Source organism: Corella eumyota, chromosome 6, assembly GCF_963082875.1.
Source record: "Corella eumyota chromosome 6, kaCorEumy4.1, whole genome shotgun sequence".
NCBI classification, from domain to species: Eukaryota; Metazoa; Chordata; class Ascidiacea; order Phlebobranchia; family Corellidae; genus Corella; species Corella eumyota.
In genome coordinates, this window is record NC_137495.1 from 2,298,893 (window position 1) to 2,315,428 (window position 16,536).

The 16,536-nt window shown below is 30.6% G+C and overlaps 4 protein-coding genes across 7 annotated transcripts; all 4 read right to left on the bottom strand.

Annotated features, from left to right (window-relative positions):
- Positions 1 to 149: 149 nt before the first annotated feature.
- On the bottom strand, positions 150 to 1,670 carry LOC145754572 (tetratricopeptide repeat protein 36-like). Its single transcript, XM_082570646.1, has 4 exons — positions 1,528 to 1,670; positions 1,200 to 1,394; positions 827 to 999; positions 150 to 580 (listed from the first exon to the last, which is right to left on the bottom strand). Exons 1-4 carry the CDS (start codon positions 1,628 to 1,630, stop codon positions 494 to 496), a joined length of 558 nt encoding a protein of 185 aa, XP_082426772.1. The 5' UTR covers positions 1,631 to 1,670; the 3' UTR covers positions 150 to 493.
- Positions 1,671 to 1,677: 7 nt separating this feature from the next.
- On the bottom strand, positions 1,678 to 5,090 carry LOC145754565 (structural maintenance of chromosomes protein 6-like). The gene has a single exon (XM_082570640.1). The coding sequence runs from the start codon at positions 5,019 to 5,021 to the stop codon at positions 1,929 to 1,931; it is 3,093 nt and encodes a 1,030-aa protein (XP_082426766.1). The 5' UTR covers positions 5,022 to 5,090; the 3' UTR covers positions 1,678 to 1,928.
- Positions 5,091 to 5,567: 477 nt separating this feature from the next.
- On the bottom strand, positions 5,568 to 10,353 carry LOC145754661 (uncharacterized). 2 transcript variants are annotated; one of them, XM_082570762.1, is made up of 7 exons: positions 10,024 to 10,353; positions 9,581 to 9,739; positions 9,231 to 9,379; positions 8,761 to 8,973; positions 7,011 to 7,196; positions 6,554 to 6,757; positions 5,568 to 6,405 (listed from the first exon to the last, which is right to left on the bottom strand). In XM_082570762.1, exons 1-7 carry the CDS (start codon positions 10,293 to 10,295, stop codon positions 6,083 to 6,085), a joined length of 1,506 nt encoding a protein of 501 aa, XP_082426888.1. In that variant the 5' UTR covers positions 10,296 to 10,353; the 3' UTR covers positions 5,568 to 6,082. The 2 variants fall into 2 exon arrangements, with proteins under 2 accessions (XP_082426888.1, XP_082426887.1); XM_082570761.1 differs by having other exon boundaries at positions 8,731 to 8,973.
- A 53-nt stretch (positions 10,354 to 10,406) lies between these two features.
- LOC145754660 (atlastin-like) lies at positions 10,407 to 15,974 on the bottom strand. 3 transcript variants are annotated; one of them, XM_082570758.1, is made up of 15 exons: positions 15,835 to 15,974; positions 15,639 to 15,731; positions 15,381 to 15,447; positions 14,722 to 14,972; positions 14,417 to 14,551; positions 13,890 to 14,045; positions 13,708 to 13,767; positions 13,318 to 13,519; positions 12,901 to 13,085; positions 12,733 to 12,807; positions 12,491 to 12,658; positions 12,283 to 12,357; positions 11,871 to 12,029; positions 11,657 to 11,722; positions 10,407 to 11,423 (listed from the first exon to the last, which is right to left on the bottom strand). In XM_082570758.1, exons 3-15 carry the CDS (start codon positions 15,439 to 15,441, stop codon positions 10,830 to 10,832), a joined length of 2,187 nt encoding a protein of 728 aa, XP_082426884.1. In that variant the 5' UTR covers positions 15,442 to 15,447; positions 15,639 to 15,731; positions 15,835 to 15,974; the 3' UTR covers positions 10,407 to 10,829. The 3 variants fall into 3 exon arrangements, with proteins under 3 accessions (XP_082426884.1, XP_082426883.1, XP_082426886.1); XM_082570757.1 differs by having other exon boundaries at positions 10,408 to 11,423; positions 15,639 to 15,953; XM_082570760.1 differs by having other exon boundaries at positions 10,409 to 11,423; positions 12,491 to 12,649; positions 15,639 to 15,953.
- Between the last annotated feature and the right edge of the window lie 562 nt (positions 15,975 to 16,536).

A 16,536-nucleotide genomic window follows, 5' to 3' on the forward strand; every position in this document is an offset into this window, starting at 1 on the left:
AATTCTATTAAACTAGATGTAAATAATTAAAAATGCAATGTTTAGTGAAAGATTTCTTATTTTGTAAGTGTAAGCCAAGCCTTAAAACATTAGGAACATTATATATTCATAAAAACTTTTTCTTTTCGTTAAAAAATAAAATATCATAGTTTTGAATACACTATAATACAGGCACTTTTAAAAACAAAGACACATAACAAAGTATTATTAATAAAATGATAAAATTCATTTGACGATTGGCAAGAATAAAAGTTGAACAATAAAACCACATTAAAGAAATACACAGTGCCGCAAAAAAAAATTAAAGGGTAAATCTTTATTAAATTAGTTAATACACAATATTTTAAACTTGCTTTAACACAGTACATTACACACAAAGCATTTATTATAGTTCATTTAGATCAATATTTTAGGTAATATACCCAATGTGAATGAAATATGTTTAAAAAAAATTGTTATCGTAAAATAAATATATTCAACATGATTTGAAAATCTAATTCTGTTGGCCAGTTTGCAGATCTTTAAAAGCCTTAGAGAGCATTTGATTGCATAAAGCTGCATAGGGATTAAGTGTTACCACCTGGATAAAATAAAATAAAAGAGTTGAACAACTTTGCTGCTAAGGGAAAAAGTATGCAGTAAAAATAAAAAAAAAATAAAAAATTCAAATGTACAAATATACCTTTATGAAACAAAAAATACTTCTAAGGTAGAAAACAAGACGTCTAAAAAGTTGTCATAAAGATTTTAAGGAATTAACATACAATTTTTAACCGAACAGAACCAAAAATCTATTATTAACCCGAACATTAAGTCAAAAAATTACCTCTTTTTTAGCAAAAGGATTTCCTTGATCTGCTGCCAGTTTAAAGTCATTCAAAGCTTCTTCTTTTTTACCTTGAAGTTTGTAAATTAATCCCCGTTGTGTAAGAGCAAGACCTGCAACTTTCCCCTTGCCTCCACTCAGTTCAATTGCCTTGTCCAAATCTCCCAAAGCACCTGTGTAAGAAATTACAAATTCTTATTAAAGGACCCAAAACTAAACCCCAAAAAATAACAACGTATATTTAATGGTAGTTAAAAATCAGATTTTAATGAGTTAAGTGTAGTAAACTACAATGATAACACAAAAATTAATTTTAAAACAAAACCAAGACAGAAAAAAATTATAAACCCATGCTATATTAAATTACACAGACCAGTGATATCATCTTGTAGTCTTTTCACTTGGGCTCGATTGTTATACCCAGAAGCTCTAGTGGGTAGAATGGCAACAGCTTCATCAAAATATTTCACAGCTTCATTTAGTTTCTCTTCCTCACATTTTTGCACCCCTAGTTTTTCCAATCTTTTTGCCTCTGTTAGTTTGATCGGATCAAATTGGTCATCACCATCTAAAAGAAATAAAAATTGAAGCTCTGTACAATATGTATTTTTATATGTAAGAAGGTGGCTCTGCAAAGTTAATATACTATTGAATAGACCATAATTAGGCTATACTTATGTTGTTCTTTAAAAAAAGGTTACCATCGATATTTTTGACTTCAGGGCTTCCAAAAGGCAAACCAGGATTGATCATCATTTCTAGAATATCTTGATCATTTTTCGAGATTGTAGGAACACCATTCATGATTTAATGAATTTAATTAACAAAATCAAATAATATTTAAATTTCTGCAAAAGAAAAAGGAACCAATGAATAAAGAAAAAACTTTGGGAAACAAAAAATTATAAGCCTATAAATCAAACAAAATTTTTACTATTATTGATGAACCATCTAACAGTTAAACCTTCAACAAATGTGAACGAAAACCTATCATGTACAAAACCTACATACAAAACGGAAAAAACAAGGTTTGGCAGTTAAAAAACATGAATTAAACAAATAAAAACACAGTTTGTGATTAAAATTACTTTTAAAGTTTGTTTTATTGTGAAATTGGAGTAAACGGTAAAGTTGTTTGACCTCGATCCGGATCAGCCATTTTCCAGACACTAATTTTTGGTGATTTTTGCAGTGCACTAATATCGTGTGGTGTCAGAAATATAAATTGCACCTGTTGTAAATTTAAAGCTATTTCGGTCATCATATCCATTGCTACACGTCGATTTGCCATATCCATAAACACATCAAACTCATCTAGGCATCTTAACGGTGATTGGATTGCTTGCCATAATGCAAGAATATAACAAACAGTGGAAAAAGAGCGTTCCCCTCCAGATAATGCCTTCATATCCTTTGTTTCCTGGGCATTATCATGTGGTTTAACACTGATATGAAGCTCCTGTTGCTCATGGTTGAAAGTCATGCTTCCAAAGAAGCCGCGTTGATTAAGAAGAGTGCAGAAGTCAACAGAACAACGGATACCCAATAAACGACGAATTTCTTTAAACGCTTTATCTCTGATCTTCAAGTATTCGTTGATGTGTAAAATAAATTTTTTTGACCACTTTATGTTTCTTTTAATCTTCATAAACTGCTCCTTTGCTTCATAATATTCTCGCACAACTGTCTCATGATCTCCTCTTTCCTCTTCTTCTTTTTGAATTCTTTTAACAATTTGCCTGATTTCGTTGTCCAGGTTGTTAGGGGTGCGCCTCGTCTCTATTTTGTCAGGGCAAATCAAAGTAGCCTTCTTTGACTCTTCCTCAATTTCTTTCCGTTTGTTGTCATAGTTTTCCTGCAGTGTTTGAATAGAAGCAAGTTGTCTTTTTCGCCCTTCTATGAAATGTGCGCGCTCACCTTTGGCTTTCTCCATATCCTGCGAAGAAATATTAATTTTCTCAATCAAATCGTCAGCCATTTCTGCAATATCTTTAATCTTTTTCATAAGCTCCTCACACACTTGTTTGGAAGACTTCATATTTTGTGTGGATTCTTGTGTATTCCTGTATTCTTCTTCTATTATTGTGGAGTAGGATTCAATTTGTTGGGTGTAGTTCTGTACCTCATCTTCTAAGTCATTTACATCCAAAACTTCGCTTTCTTCTTTCATGTCTAATTCCAACTGCCGAATATCCACCTTTACTTTGCTGATTTGATTCATTAGATTGATTTTTGACTTTTCATGCCTCTGCAATTCAACTTCGTTTTTCTTAACTTCTGTGATTGCTGTAGTACTGTGTTGTTTCAGATCTTGAATGCGCAAATTTAACTCACTCATTTCAGCCTTGTTTCTGTTAATTTCAGAATCAATATCAGCCTTAAGATAATGGGATGAATTTTTACCTTTGTAAGAGTAAAATCGATCAATGTAGACCTCATCTCCTTCCTTTGTGTAAGCCTTGCTACAATTCCTAGGTGGGTGACCATTTTGAATCACTGAAATTGCGTCCTGTGTGTTAGGTATAACAAGGATAGTTTCAATCGATGCCATGTCAATCAAACAGTTGGCCACGATGACATCTTGAATTTTTAAAAGATCGAACACAGATGAGAAGTTTGGATGGCGCACTTTACCACTGGAGATATCATAAAGTTGCTCTCTAAATTTCCTTGTGTAAATCACTATTCGGGATTGCTCATGGACAGGAAAAATAGAATTTCTCATGCTTTCTAAAAACTTTTCGTCTTTGTGATTATCAACTATAAAGCTGTGTAGATAACTGCGAATCGCACTCTCAACAGGATGCACAAGTTGTTGGTTCTTTACAGTAATACAACTGCCTATTGGTCCACGAGGTTTGTGAGCAAATTTTCCCTGCATGTAAGCCTGTTCAATTTTATGAACAAACTCTGGCATTTTGGCCCCAAAAAGTTGCAGTTTGTTGCGCTTGCTACCAGACAAACTTGAAATAGTTTGCCGGATTGCTTTGGATTGTCGCTGCAAATCTCCCTCCTCTTGATGAGTAATTTGGAGTTGCTCTTTCGACCTTTGGATTGCTTGTGAAAACTGATCAATCTGGTGTTGTAGGCTTTTATATTGGGCTTGTAGTTTCTCGCGCTGTTGTGTGAATGCAGCCAGATCTGCTTCCTTCTTTTGTCGTTCATCTTCCACATTTGTTTGCGCCTGGTTTTTAAGTTCATCTATCCGTGATTGCATTTCATCACGATCTTTTACAGCGTCATGTTTTTGTCGCTTGGCACGACTAAGTTGAGTGTCAAATGCTTTGTGTTGTACTTTTCTAGCCTCATATTCCTTTTTAGCTTTTGTTTTCTCTGGTTCCAGTAATTTGATTTGTAGTTGATAACTCTTCACTTTCTTTTGAAGTTCATTAAATTTTTCTTCCGCCCTTTTCTCTTTTTCTTCACTTTTTTTCACTGCATCATCATATTTTGGCAAGCGATCTTTTTCTCTCGCCAATTCATGTTTTACAGGCTTAAAAGCATGTTCCAGCTGCATGACTTGTGCCCAAGCATGTTCATGTTTCAGCAATTCCACTTTCTTCTCAAGCTCTTGTAATGTAGCCAAGTCCTTGAACCTTTGTTCTTTATCCAAAACTTGACTTTGAGTTCCAGGCATTGCCTTTTCTTTGTGTTTTATTGCGTTGACCATTATATTTCTTTGTTGAAGAATGTAACTGTAATCTATTTTAATCTGTTCAAGTTGTGTTGACTTCAAAAAAAACTTGTATTTGTCGCCAGCATTTTTAGAATGCAGAAAGTTTTTACTCATTTCTTGAGTTAAGCAAGTAAGTGGATTATCAACGAATAGATTCAAATGATCTAAAATCCCCAACAGATCTTCCTTTTTTATAGAAACAATTTTTCCAGTGTCATTTTTAATTTTATAAGAGGTACCACCATCTATAGTTATACGAAGTTCAATTACAATTTTATCTCCATAAACCTCTGGGCGAAACTGATCATCGCCAACATTTTTCAAGCTGATCTCAACAGAAGCAAAAGAGCATCCAGTTTTGATCAAAGTTTTAAGAGAAGTGCCTCGACTCGTGCTACTTGCTTTACCACCAAGGGCAACAATTATTGCAGTCAGTATTGCACTTTTACCGCTTCCATTATGCCCAACAATGAAGTTAACACCGGCTGAGAACCGCATTGTTAGACGAGAATGGCACATAAAATTCTTTAAGGAAATTGACTCCACAATCGCATAATGCTCTTTTCTTGAAACTTTTTTAATATGTGCCACAATATCGTCGGTGTCAGGGTGATGCCTCTTGTTTTGAGCTCCAGATTGAGTAGAACTTCTCTTCATATCTAACCAGTCTGATATTCACAATTATTTAACAAAAAGTACAATCTAAAACCCTGCCAAAATATTGAACACATTTTAACATTAGTTTTTTATATTTAGAATTATATTTAACGCTAGTAATTGCTAGTGTAGTGCTTCACAGTTATATAATCCACTAGCAGACTAGGAAGTCTGTAAGCGTGCACACTACGCAATACGCATGAGAACTTTTAATACACGCGGTAAAATTTTTGCACGCCAAAGCCATTTAGATATGACTGCGTTGCACGCCAAAAAAATACCTATGCTGTTAATACTGACATCTCGCGGTAGCACAAAAACGAGTTAAAATCTTATTTAAATTTTTCAAAACCAAGTTCCTCATTTAAAATAGTCTTTTTTCTTAAATTAAGTTAGACATTCTGGCATTTTTCATGTATTTGTTTAATAAACAATGAAAGCAAAAACAAATTTGTAAAGTTATTTAACTAAAAATAAAATAAATTGATCAATATCAAACTATTTGTTAATAAAAAAAATAAAATCGGAACAATTTGAATAATAAAGCAAAAAAGATGTTACAGAATGTTAGTAGTTTAAAGCTAATAAGAAGAAATACCAAAGTAAGCGCATGCATTTATATGTTTAAAATACCATAGTTCATTATTGAACTAATAGCCTTTAACGTAAAGTAAATCAAAAACTATAAAGTTAAAAATGTGTAAAGCATAGTCAATCACAAAGATTAATTTATAACAAAATAAAAATACATATTACTTCCTTTTCATAGCGCAATAAAAACCATAAACTGTTTATCACTACTAATAAAAACCATTAACCATTATCCCTAGTATAAAAAACAAATAGGTTTTAAGTTTTCATCAAAAAAAAAAAAAAAATTGTGTATGGTCAATGCTGAAAAGCAAGAAAAATTTCACATTTGTTTACACAACATTATCTTCATTGTCATTTATTAATGGTGATTGTGATGTCGTACTTAATGGACTTATTGGTTCATCGTTATATACTGGTTCACTAGAGATGGTTACAGAAGTATGTGGTTGATTTTCAGATAGTGGTTCTTCTGGTAAACTGGTGTTTTCAACTATTTGTTGGTCTTGTAAACTGGTGTTTTCAACTATTTGTTGGTCTTGTAAATTGGTGTTTTCAACTGGTTGTTGAACTGTTAAACTTGTGTTTCTATTTGGTTGTTGGTCTGATAAACTGGTGTTTACTGGTTCTTGGGATGTGGTGGGATTGTCCGTAACTTTAAACATTATAAATTATGTAAATTCTGTTCAAATTTTTTTATTTTTCAAACATTTTAAACAAAGATTTTAATCTAGTATAAGAACTCAATTTAAAAAATAATTGTTATTTAAATAATTTAAATAAATAGCAAAAAAAGTTTTTACCTAGAGAAGTGTCGACCTCCAAATCCCGATCTTCATTAATTTCAACACTGGAGGGATAAGAGGGTGGAGGCCCCAGTGTTTCCCCATTAATTTTCAACATGTTATAAGCAGGGGGAGCTTCCGAGTAATCGTGATCATCAAAAAATGAAACGGAATCACTTCTTGGAAAATAACGTTCCATAAAAGATTGACTCGGTGGGTACCCTAAAAGTTTTGAAATAAATAAAAAATAATAAAAAAGTTTAAGTATAGCCTACATAAAAATGGGTTATTTAAAAAAAAATCTTTTTTAACTAAATTTTTATATAAAAACTTTTTTATTAATCCAAAACAAAAACTGTTCTTTAGAAAAATACCATTTTTTTATAAAATTAATAAGAAAAAAACAATTAGTCCTAAAAAACATAATTATTGACACAAACTAATCAAGAAGAACTTAATAATCCGAAAATCTTACTACAGTGTAGTCCAAGAGCAACTTCTCGGGGCATATGACTCCTTCCCGGAGGCCTCCTCTGAAACAAACCATTTCTTCCCCGATTAACCAAGTTCCTGGAGAAGAAGAGTAGAAGAGTGATAAGAACAAGGACTGACATGCAGCTGACAATCAATCGCTGAGTGCTGGAAAGTGAAACTGCTTCCTCTTTAAACAAAAGTAAAATTTAGAGATAATTAAATTTTAAAACTTATTTAAGTTATGTAAGCGTTGTTACCAACTTGAACTTTAATGCTTTTTTGTACTTTATAAACTTAGTTTAAAGAGATTTTATAAACTCAGTTTAAAGAGATTTTGTAAACTTAGTTTAGAGAGATTTTATAAACTTAGTTTAAAGAGATTTTACAATATATTTATTTTATATTGTAATATTAGCAATTTACACAGTACAGCCTTGAAACTATTGCTATCAAGGGTTTATAAGTATTTAAATGACAGGTATTTATATTAAACTGATGTATTATTCATATTCTTTTGCTTTAATTTACCAGTATTTATTGATAATCTATGACTAATATCTTAGGAATTGCATAAAATCAATACCTTTAAACAAGAATTTTTTGTCAAAAAATCTGGTTGGTAACAATATTTAAAATGCCCAACTCAAATTACAACTTTTTTAATTAAAAACATCAAACAAATATTTGTTTAACATTTACATTAGCATGCTATTTAGAGGCTATTTAAAAAAGTTGTTTAATGTTAATCTATTTAACCATTAATTTGATCATTCTTTATTTTAGTTTTGTATATATATATAGTTAAGTTTGAGGGGCAAAATAATTAATCAATTAATATGAAAAATATTTCGATTTAATGTTAATCTATTTAATCATTAATTTGATCAATAGTTATCTTAGTTTTGTATATATGATTAAATTTGAGAGACAAAATATTTAATCAATTAATTTGAAAAATATTTCAATTTGTTTCTTTTTAAAATCCAATATAAATATTAAATAATCCACTATATTTTTATGTACTTAAGTGAAGGTGTTTTTAAAGAGCTATTACTTTCACTTCAACATAATCAATATTTTGTATAGGTTTTTGTTGTATAAAAAGGCATTAAAGGTATGTAATCTGATATTATTGTTAAGATTATGGTATAATAACATAGCGCTTTTGTTATATGAAATAGGCATATCATATTCGAATATCTATACGACCTTATGTTGTAAGACATTCCTTACAAATATATATGAACTAATTTCTAAAAACAATTATTTTATATATGTGTGTGTTAGATAAATAACAACAAAATATTCACCCTAGTAGTTAAACTACAACGATAAAGCATAAATAATGTTGTAATGACAACATATTTAATTTTTCAAATCACAAATTAAACGACAACATGTTGTTGTTTCAGAGGATTAAGCATGTTAAAGTTGTGCTTATGTTTAAAATATTTTTGTTTTACAAGAAATTAGTTGTACAATAATAACCTAGGGCTTTAATTTTTAATAGGCCTTTTAAAAAACTTAACTTATTAAATTAGGTTTGCTAATATAGTTAATCAACAAAACTAAAATTTAACATTTGGTGGAAATTTTAAACAAATAACATTAAAATTATTGAAATAGTAAGCAGGTAAGTTGTTAACACAGCATATCTACCAAATGTTATCACTTTAAAAAGCTCAAATATTAGTTAAACTGATTATATGTTAGTACCACACCTGTATCAATATGATCTCCTTCAATAATACCTCTGCCTTTCTGACAACGACAACACATGTCAGGATATGGGACATTACAATCGCTTAAAATCTTTCGGTCACATGTTGCTGAGTAACAGTATGACGGTAGACCGTTGGCACCACAAATGCAAGTTTGACACTCGTCTGTTTCATTCATAGGTGTGTATTCAGAGCCGGTGCTGACGTACTTTCCAGTGTAGTCTAAACACTTTGAATGAGGGTCTAAAAATGTAAATTGTACAAAATTATAAACTTAAAGTAAAACTTATTAAATAAACTAAAATAGATATAAACTGGACAAAGGTATACTGCTAAACTAAATACCTAAGCTTAAAAGGCTAACACAAATTGCATTTTATTAAAACAAAACTATCAATAAATAGCATACATTTAAACAGACTTTATAGTTCCATCGCAAATTTAACAAAAAGGGTATGGCTTTTACACGAATTTTAATCTACAATAAAATAAGATAATACTTGTGACAACAATTCTAGGACAAGATGTTTCATCCGAGTTATCTGAACAGTGGTCCACTCCATCACATAAATGTTTGTAAGGGATACATTGCCAGTTATCACAAACAAAATCAGATTTTGTACAACCAAGAAGCTCTCCTATCTCATTCCTAGATATTCAAGTATTTAATAATTTATTTAGAATATTTTAGGTTCAAGATACTTGACTTTACTTGTCTTTTTAGCAAAAATCTATAACTAAAATCTGTAACTAACAGTTTTATTAACTTTGCAGGTTTACAAATTGGACATATATATTGCCCACAAAGATCTGTAATATATAAATAACAGGAATTCTTTACAGTTTATACCTGTATTCCTTAAGTAAATGTTTCTTAAGTGGAGTTGAAGTTTTAGTTGTAATGCTTAACAACAAGGAGTAGGAGCTATGAGTAGTTGCAAAATTGCTTGAAGCTAACAAGGGGCAAGAACCAAGCACATAATAGTTCATGATCACACATGTACGTGAACTGTAAAAAATTAAAGTTGTTTGTTTGTAGATGTATAAGTTTATACCTACTTAAATGTCCTTAACATTGAGTGACATTTGTTACCCCAACCCAGTCTCAAGCTGTTTAGGCAGTTTTGAATATTATTATTTATATCGCATAAAAATTAACTTGCCAATTATTTTTTGGGTCACAAAAATTCTGTCTGTCTGTCTCATTTGTTTGTTACTGTTTATAGGGCCTAATTCAAAGTTTAAAAAATGCTAGATCACATGTAATTAAACCCAAGTAAAACTTTAACTTACTTTCCCCAGTACACCAAATCACACGAACCTTCTGTCCAATTACAACAAGCATTTTGACAATCTTCCTTCGTTGGCGCTAACAACTGATGAGCTACACCATTTAGTCTTAATACACAAGCCAGATCTAATTTTAAACGATTGGTTTCCAGCATTTTACAATCATTTTGGGTTTCATTGTTTTCAGAGCACGTAGTTGGAAGTGTTTGGAATAGGAGAAATATAAGAGTCAATTTGATAAAATTGGACGTACTTCTTATGGCATGATAATCCATTTTTAAAAGTATTTTTATCAATATTAAGTTTAAATTTACATTTTTATTAAATCAAAGATTGCCTAAGATAAAAATTATTAAAATTAAACAAGAACAAGTATGGATATTTCTACTTTTATATTTACATTTTCAAACGAGAACTTCAACACCAAAGATAGTTTTATTATTTTACAAAAGTTGTAACTTGTTTGTGACTAAATTAAGATTTCAAGATATAAGCTTTGTTTACTAAATTAATTTTTTTTTTACAGTTTTTCAAAAATATAAATCAGTAAATTTGAAAAGCAGAAATACACAAAAACCTAAAAAATACTACAGCAAAGCTTTTGTAACTAAAAAAGGATATGAAAGGTTAACCCACAGTTCGAAATATTAACAACATTTGCTAACTTAGTGACTATTACACTAACTAGTTATTACTAAACAATCTACCACATATGACACTAAAAGTTATGTTACTTATGTATAAACTGTTTCAATTTATTTAAACAAGAGGAGCTCTGTCGTCAGTTAAAAAATTGCATCAAACTAAGGTTAGGCGTTAAGATTTTCTTGTCGATCTTTTTCTTGGTTTAAAATGTCTGCCACCATTTCAACTTGGAAGTCTTCATATTCAGAAACAAAAAACCTTCGAATGTTTTTCTTGTCTTCAACCGTACCGTTAGCTAATATTGGACTAGCTAGTAATTTAGTTGTGGCAAGGACTACATATGCAGGTTTGTGCCCTTTTTGTAGTAAATCAAGCACTCCAAAAACACCAAACACAGTAACGGCAGCTGTTACTACGCCTGCCCCAATAACAGAACCTACGATAACTAGCTCTGTAGCTATTGATGAGGCTACGGCAATACCGAGTACAGCAGGAGCTAAGAAAGATGCACCAGCAACCGAACCTCCAGCTAATAAAGCAAAAACACCAATACCTCCTTTCTTTAGATTTTCTATGAGGGGTTTTTCCTTATTTCTCATAAGCCGGTAAATTTTAATCGCCCTTTCCACAAATTCGTTTCGAAATTTTGGTTTAAAATGATCAGGAATGTCGGCGATGTTGATTTTTTCAAAGCTTTCGGCAACAATAAGTGTTGTATTTTGACACAAAACACTCACGCGAACAATTCCTCCACATTTCTGTTTAAATTTTACTTAGTAACAAAAAAATATTGAAAGGGTCCTAACAACAATTAACTTAATCGAACTACAAAATAATTAGCAGGTTAAAGATAAGACAACTAGATCAACAATATACTTAGCCTGTAAAGTTGGTATTTTAAATCAAAAAAGTATAAAAATTAACCCTTAACTTGCAAAAAAATAACATAAATTTTTTACTAAAACTAAATGAAAAATTGATGAACAATTACGTTATTCATATTTGCTTCAAATGAACCAACAATCTCTTCAAATTCTGTTCTAATTCTAAAAGCTTCCTGCAATTGATAAAATAAGTCAATAAAAATAATAACAGAGGCAAAAACAGCAAAGTTTACAATGTTTTAAAGTTTTTTTTAAAATACTTTAAATAAGTTATCAATAAACTTTTGAAAATTAAAAAGGCAAACTAAACAAAGTTGTTACTTCTGCTTCTCGCCACAATTTATTTATCTCTTGTTCCAACATTGTTCTAAATTCGGTGAACAGATCCTCATCAGGCAAGGGATGCAGATTCTCTTTAAACGTAACAAGAGCTTGCGCACGAGCCGCTGTATGTATGTTGATATTCAAAATCGACCCTATCTTTAAAAAAGTTAAAATTTTTTTGATTGAAATAAAAGTAATTTTCACATTTTTTAAACATTTATTTTTATAAGAAAAGGTCAACTTTATGGCCTAAGCAAAAGACAATATTTGTTACCCTGACCACAGGCTCAAGTTGCGAATGGCAGATTGAGATATTTTTAATTAACCTGCCTGATGAATAATTGACGATTGGTTTTTGATTTGGCGAAAATTCAATTGACCCTGTATGTACAGATTTATAATTAAATACCTCAGTCGGACTTAGTTCCCTGTACTTGTTAAACGCTCTTTGCATATGCTCTTGCCATTTAGAACGAATCGTTCTCTGTGTAGATAAAATTGAATAAAAGTTTATTTCTTAGTAAAAGGAAATGTTAAGTTATTTTCAAGTTTTAAAGCAATACCTAACATTTAAAAAATACTTTACAAACAAAAGTTTTGAAATAAAGGGCACGTACTTTAGTTTTTTCCCAAAATATATTTATTTTTTGCTCCAATTTCGTTTGAAATTCAAGAACCAGACCTTCATCTCGGGGAGGTATTAAGTTTCTATTCAATGTATCAAGTGCTTGGTCACGAGCAGTGGAATGAATCACTTCAGTAAAACCCGACCAGTTCTTTAAAAACTTTTTATTACTAGAGTGTTTAAATTTTATTACAATGCTTATTACAACACAGATATCGTTAAAGCATTGCAAACCTGAGTTGAACTGAATTCTTTATACTGAGATAAAGCCACTTGCATCTGTATAAGATATTTTGAACGCATTCTTATCTGTAAAAAAAAACTAACAACAGTTATGCTCCACCAAACTTATAAAAATGTAACGTATTACAAATTATTAACAATACGTATAAAACACATTACCTCTTCTGAGCTTTTTGCATATTCAAATTCCCCCTGTTTTAACGTTGGAATATATGACCTGATATCTTCTCGGTATACTTGGCAAGTTAAAGTCTTGTTTTTTACCTTTTTCACAGGCAAATTTTCATCAGCAAAAAGTTGCCTAAAGAGTTCGTTGACATGATTTAAAAATCCTCTGTTTATGTCTGAACACAAAGCATTTTTTTACCTTAATAGCATAATTAAAGTTAAGGTAATTATTTAAGCAAGTGACACTTAATACCGCCTTACTCATGAGCGCTACAACATGAACGCATTTAAAATCAAAGAAGTGACCTCATGCAATGAAGACCAATTGTTCTAAGCACTACGTTTAAGTGTATTTGAATTCTTGGCTATAAAAAAATGCCACTTGAATCAGAAACACAGCAATCTTACCACCCATTCTGATATTGTTCTGAACATGATTGGCTACAAGTCCGTCGGGTCGAGGCAACAAACAGCATTGGTTTGAACTAAAACAAGATCCCAGTTTACGTGATTCGTTATCTTCGTTTAACTTTGTATCCAAATAATTTTGACCGTTTGCTAATCCACACCGTTCAGGTGGAACATAGTCGCGAACCAAATACTCAATTGTCTAAATAAGCGATTGAAAACATTAAAAAAGCTTTACCAATTCTTGTAGTATATACCTAGACATAATTTACCATTAGAAGCTTGATCTGGTTACCAGTGTTTACGATGCCGCTAACATGTTTATTATTTAATAAATTTAATAAAATTTAAATTTGGAATTTATAGGGTAATTTAAAAAAAAAATGGTACCTGGTTTATTGTTTGGTTAGTTTCGATATCTCTCACTTCGTTTAAAAGTTGCGTAAGTTGCTAAATAGAAAAGTTAAATATTAACTAACTTTGGCGATAAAAATACCAATCACAACCCAACAATAAATTAAAATCAGCAAAAATGTTGTGTCTTATATAGATAACATTACAATACAACTTACCTTGATAAAATCCATATTTGGTTTGTTGATTTTTGATGGGCAGTTTAACGTAAAATGGGAGCTCATTAGCAAGCTTAAGACATTGACTAAGAAGGATTTTTCTGTAGAATCTTTGCAATCAAACGAGCCTTCAGTATCAACCAGAAAAACAGCAACCTTTTTGTAAATGTAAAAAAATAAAAAAACATTAATTTGTCTTTACATGAAAAAAATATAATTTTTAAGTATGCAAATCAAAATACTTCTTATATATATATCCTTGATGTTAAAAGACCGACTCCATAGTTTAAACATAGAGTAACTAACATAATTCTACTTAGTTACTTGTTAATATTGCGTAATTATCAACCCATCACTTATACTTTAAGCAAGAAATTTTACTGTTTAGATGGTCATACTTAAGGTCTCGACGACATAAAACAGTGAAAGTCGAACTTTTTTTTTGATGACTTCAGTGCCCTTTATTAAAATTTAAGTAATGTACATTTATATTAAAATCATATTTGAACTAAATTTAATGATTTTACCTTTGTTCCATCACGGCGAGTTACAATAAAAGGTTCGTTCAGCATCCAAATTCCTCTTGTTTCTGCTTCGTCCCCTCCTGAAGTCTCAAAAATCCGTTCAATTTCGTCAGGTGCTGGTGTGTCCCAATCTTCTGCCTTAACATGACATAATTTTAATTATAAAAATGCCAATAATATTATTTTATAAGAAAGTAATCCATAAAAAATTAAGATTGTATGTATTTAAAACACCATTTATGGGGTTGATGAATATTTGTTGCACTTATACTAAAACGAGTGTATCATAAAATGAAAATTAAATTTACTTTTTCTTTTTCCAAGAATCTAACACCAAGATTAAGTAGGAACGATTTCCCCCATTTATATTCCCCGGCAATGGAGAATACAGCTACTGGATAATCTTTAATTTCTTCGTTTGAAAGAATATCAACGAAATTGTTTTCAACATATTCAATATGGAATGGTTGACCTGAGCCTTCCTCGTGAACAATATTAAATACTTGTTTGGCTGTTCGTGTAACAGGAAATTCAGTTGGAAAGGGAATGGCATCGAGCTCTACAAAAGTTGTTTTTGTTTAAAGTAAATGTGCTCATAAATTTGCACAACGTTTAAATCGTTATATAAAATTAATTAAAAATAAAGTAAATTACATCGAAACTTTCTGTCGCATTAAAATAAGTTAGTTTGCTAAATAATTGTAATAGAATAAACAATGATATAGCGTGCTTAAAGCAAATATTAGGCAAGCAACTTGCGTCACGTTATGTAAAGAACAAGGGTAAAAAATTAACCAAACAAAGCAACTACCTACCTATACATTATAGTTTCCCAATCATTTTTAAGACTATTTAATAATAATAATAATTCATAAAAAATTTATGAAAAAATTCTTATAAATAAAATGTTTGCGCAAGTACTTAAGAAACAACAGTTTTTGTAAAAAAAAGAAATATTCAACCTTACTTTGCGGGGGTGAGTAGGAGTACTTATTTACCGACTCTCTGGTGTCACTTGTATCTCCCATGTTTTTCTATAACAAATATGTTTAAATGAAGTTTATATAGCAAATCACAAAACATTTTTTAAATCACTTAATGAACTTTATAATGCAAGCCTATATTCATTTTTTTGTTTAATTAACGAACTACGATAAAGTACATTAAACTTGCAAAAGCTTATTGCCTTGTTTTTAGACATTTTAAAACAGCAAAATTGATTTACCCGTGATGAACTTGGTTAAAAGAACATGTACTTTCTTTTGCCGAATTTTTACCTTATAGTTGCCCTTCGAACGTGTGTAATCGATTTAACAAACTTATAAAAGATAAATTAATTTTTAGTCCTGTTATATCTCTAATCGCAATATAACTTGATTTAGGCATAGCAACAGCAACCAAGCCTTTTTAAATAAACAAACCTGCTCTAAACTTCATTTGCATACAGTTCGATTATTGACAAAACTTTGGGCTAACATAAATTTGTCATCTCAACTATAATTAAATTTAGTTTTGCGCAAAATTTCGATCCACAGTTAGATAAAACTAGTGGACCGTTTACAAAGTTAAAAAAACAAACCTTAAATAAAAAACAAAACATTTTGTGTCGTACCAAAATCCTTCTGATGGTGCTTTCCCAGTCAAGCGGTTTTCTCTTTATCTTAACATGTTTGGTTCCTCTTTATCTATTGACGCTTTCCAGCCCTGTAATAAACAACATTGGCTGTTACAATATTATTAAGTTACAATCAAATATTTTAGTTCCTTAGTGTATGTTGAACTCTCAGCTTTTGTTCTTGAAGTCCTTTATTTGACTTTGTTACCTTGATTTTAAAGTCAAAGTAAAAATTTGTTCCGACTTATATTAGTAGGAGGGTTATTCAATATACACCGACGGTATTTGCATGTGAATAATCGTAAACAGGTGGCGGTACTAAAGCAAAAAATACCCATGCTTTCTACTTAAGATAAAATTTAAATTAAGTTTACAAGTAGCCTGAAAGGTTAAACATCCATTTTTTTTTTAAATACTATATCTGTTCATTAGCCGCCATGACAACTAATGACACTAAAGGGTTTATTATTTATTATAATTTGTAACAAATTTGTGACTGAACTTAAAT

Excerpts from the sequence above, each read along its gene's own strand:
- LOC145754660 (XM_082570758.1), bottom strand. The coding sequence starts at position 15,441 with ATGGGAGATACAAGTGACACCAGAGAGTCGGTAAATAAGTACTCCTAC. Across the intron at positions 14,046-14,416 it reads CTCGCCGTGATGGAACAAAG|GTTGCTGTTTTTCTGGTTGA; the intron begins GTAAAATCATTA and ends ATTTACAAAAAG. Across the intron at positions 13,086-13,317 it reads GAACAATATCAGAATGGGTG|ACATAAACAGAGGATTTTTA; the intron begins GTAAGATTGCTG and ends CTTTGTGTTCAG.
- LOC145754572 (XM_082570646.1), bottom strand. The coding sequence starts at position 1,630 with ATGAATGGTGTTCCTACAATCTCGAAAAATGATCAAGATATTCTAGAA. Across the intron at positions 1,000-1,199 it reads ACTACAAGATGATATCACTG|GTGCTTTGGGAGATTTGGAC; the intron begins GTCTGTGTAATT and ends TTTCTTACACAG. Across the intron at positions 581-826 it reads ATCCTTTTGCTAAAAAAGAG|GTGGTAACACTTAATCCCTA; the intron begins GTAATTTTTTGA and ends TATTTTATCCAG.
- LOC145754565 (XM_082570640.1), bottom strand. The coding sequence starts at position 5,021 with ATGTGCCATTCTCGTCTAACAATGCGGTTCTCAGCCGGTGTTAACTTC.
- LOC145754661 (XM_082570761.1), bottom strand. The coding sequence starts at position 10,295 with ATGGATTATCATGCCATAAGAAGTACGTCCAATTTTATCAAATTGACT. Across the intron at positions 7,197-8,730 it reads AGGAGATCATATTGATACAG|AGGAAGCAGTTTCACTTTCC; the intron begins GTGTGGTACTAA and ends TTTTGTTTAAAG. Across the intron at positions 6,758-7,010 it reads TGCTCTTGGACTACACTGTA|GGTACCCACCGAGTCAATCT; the intron begins GTAAGATTTTCG and ends CAAAACTTTTAG.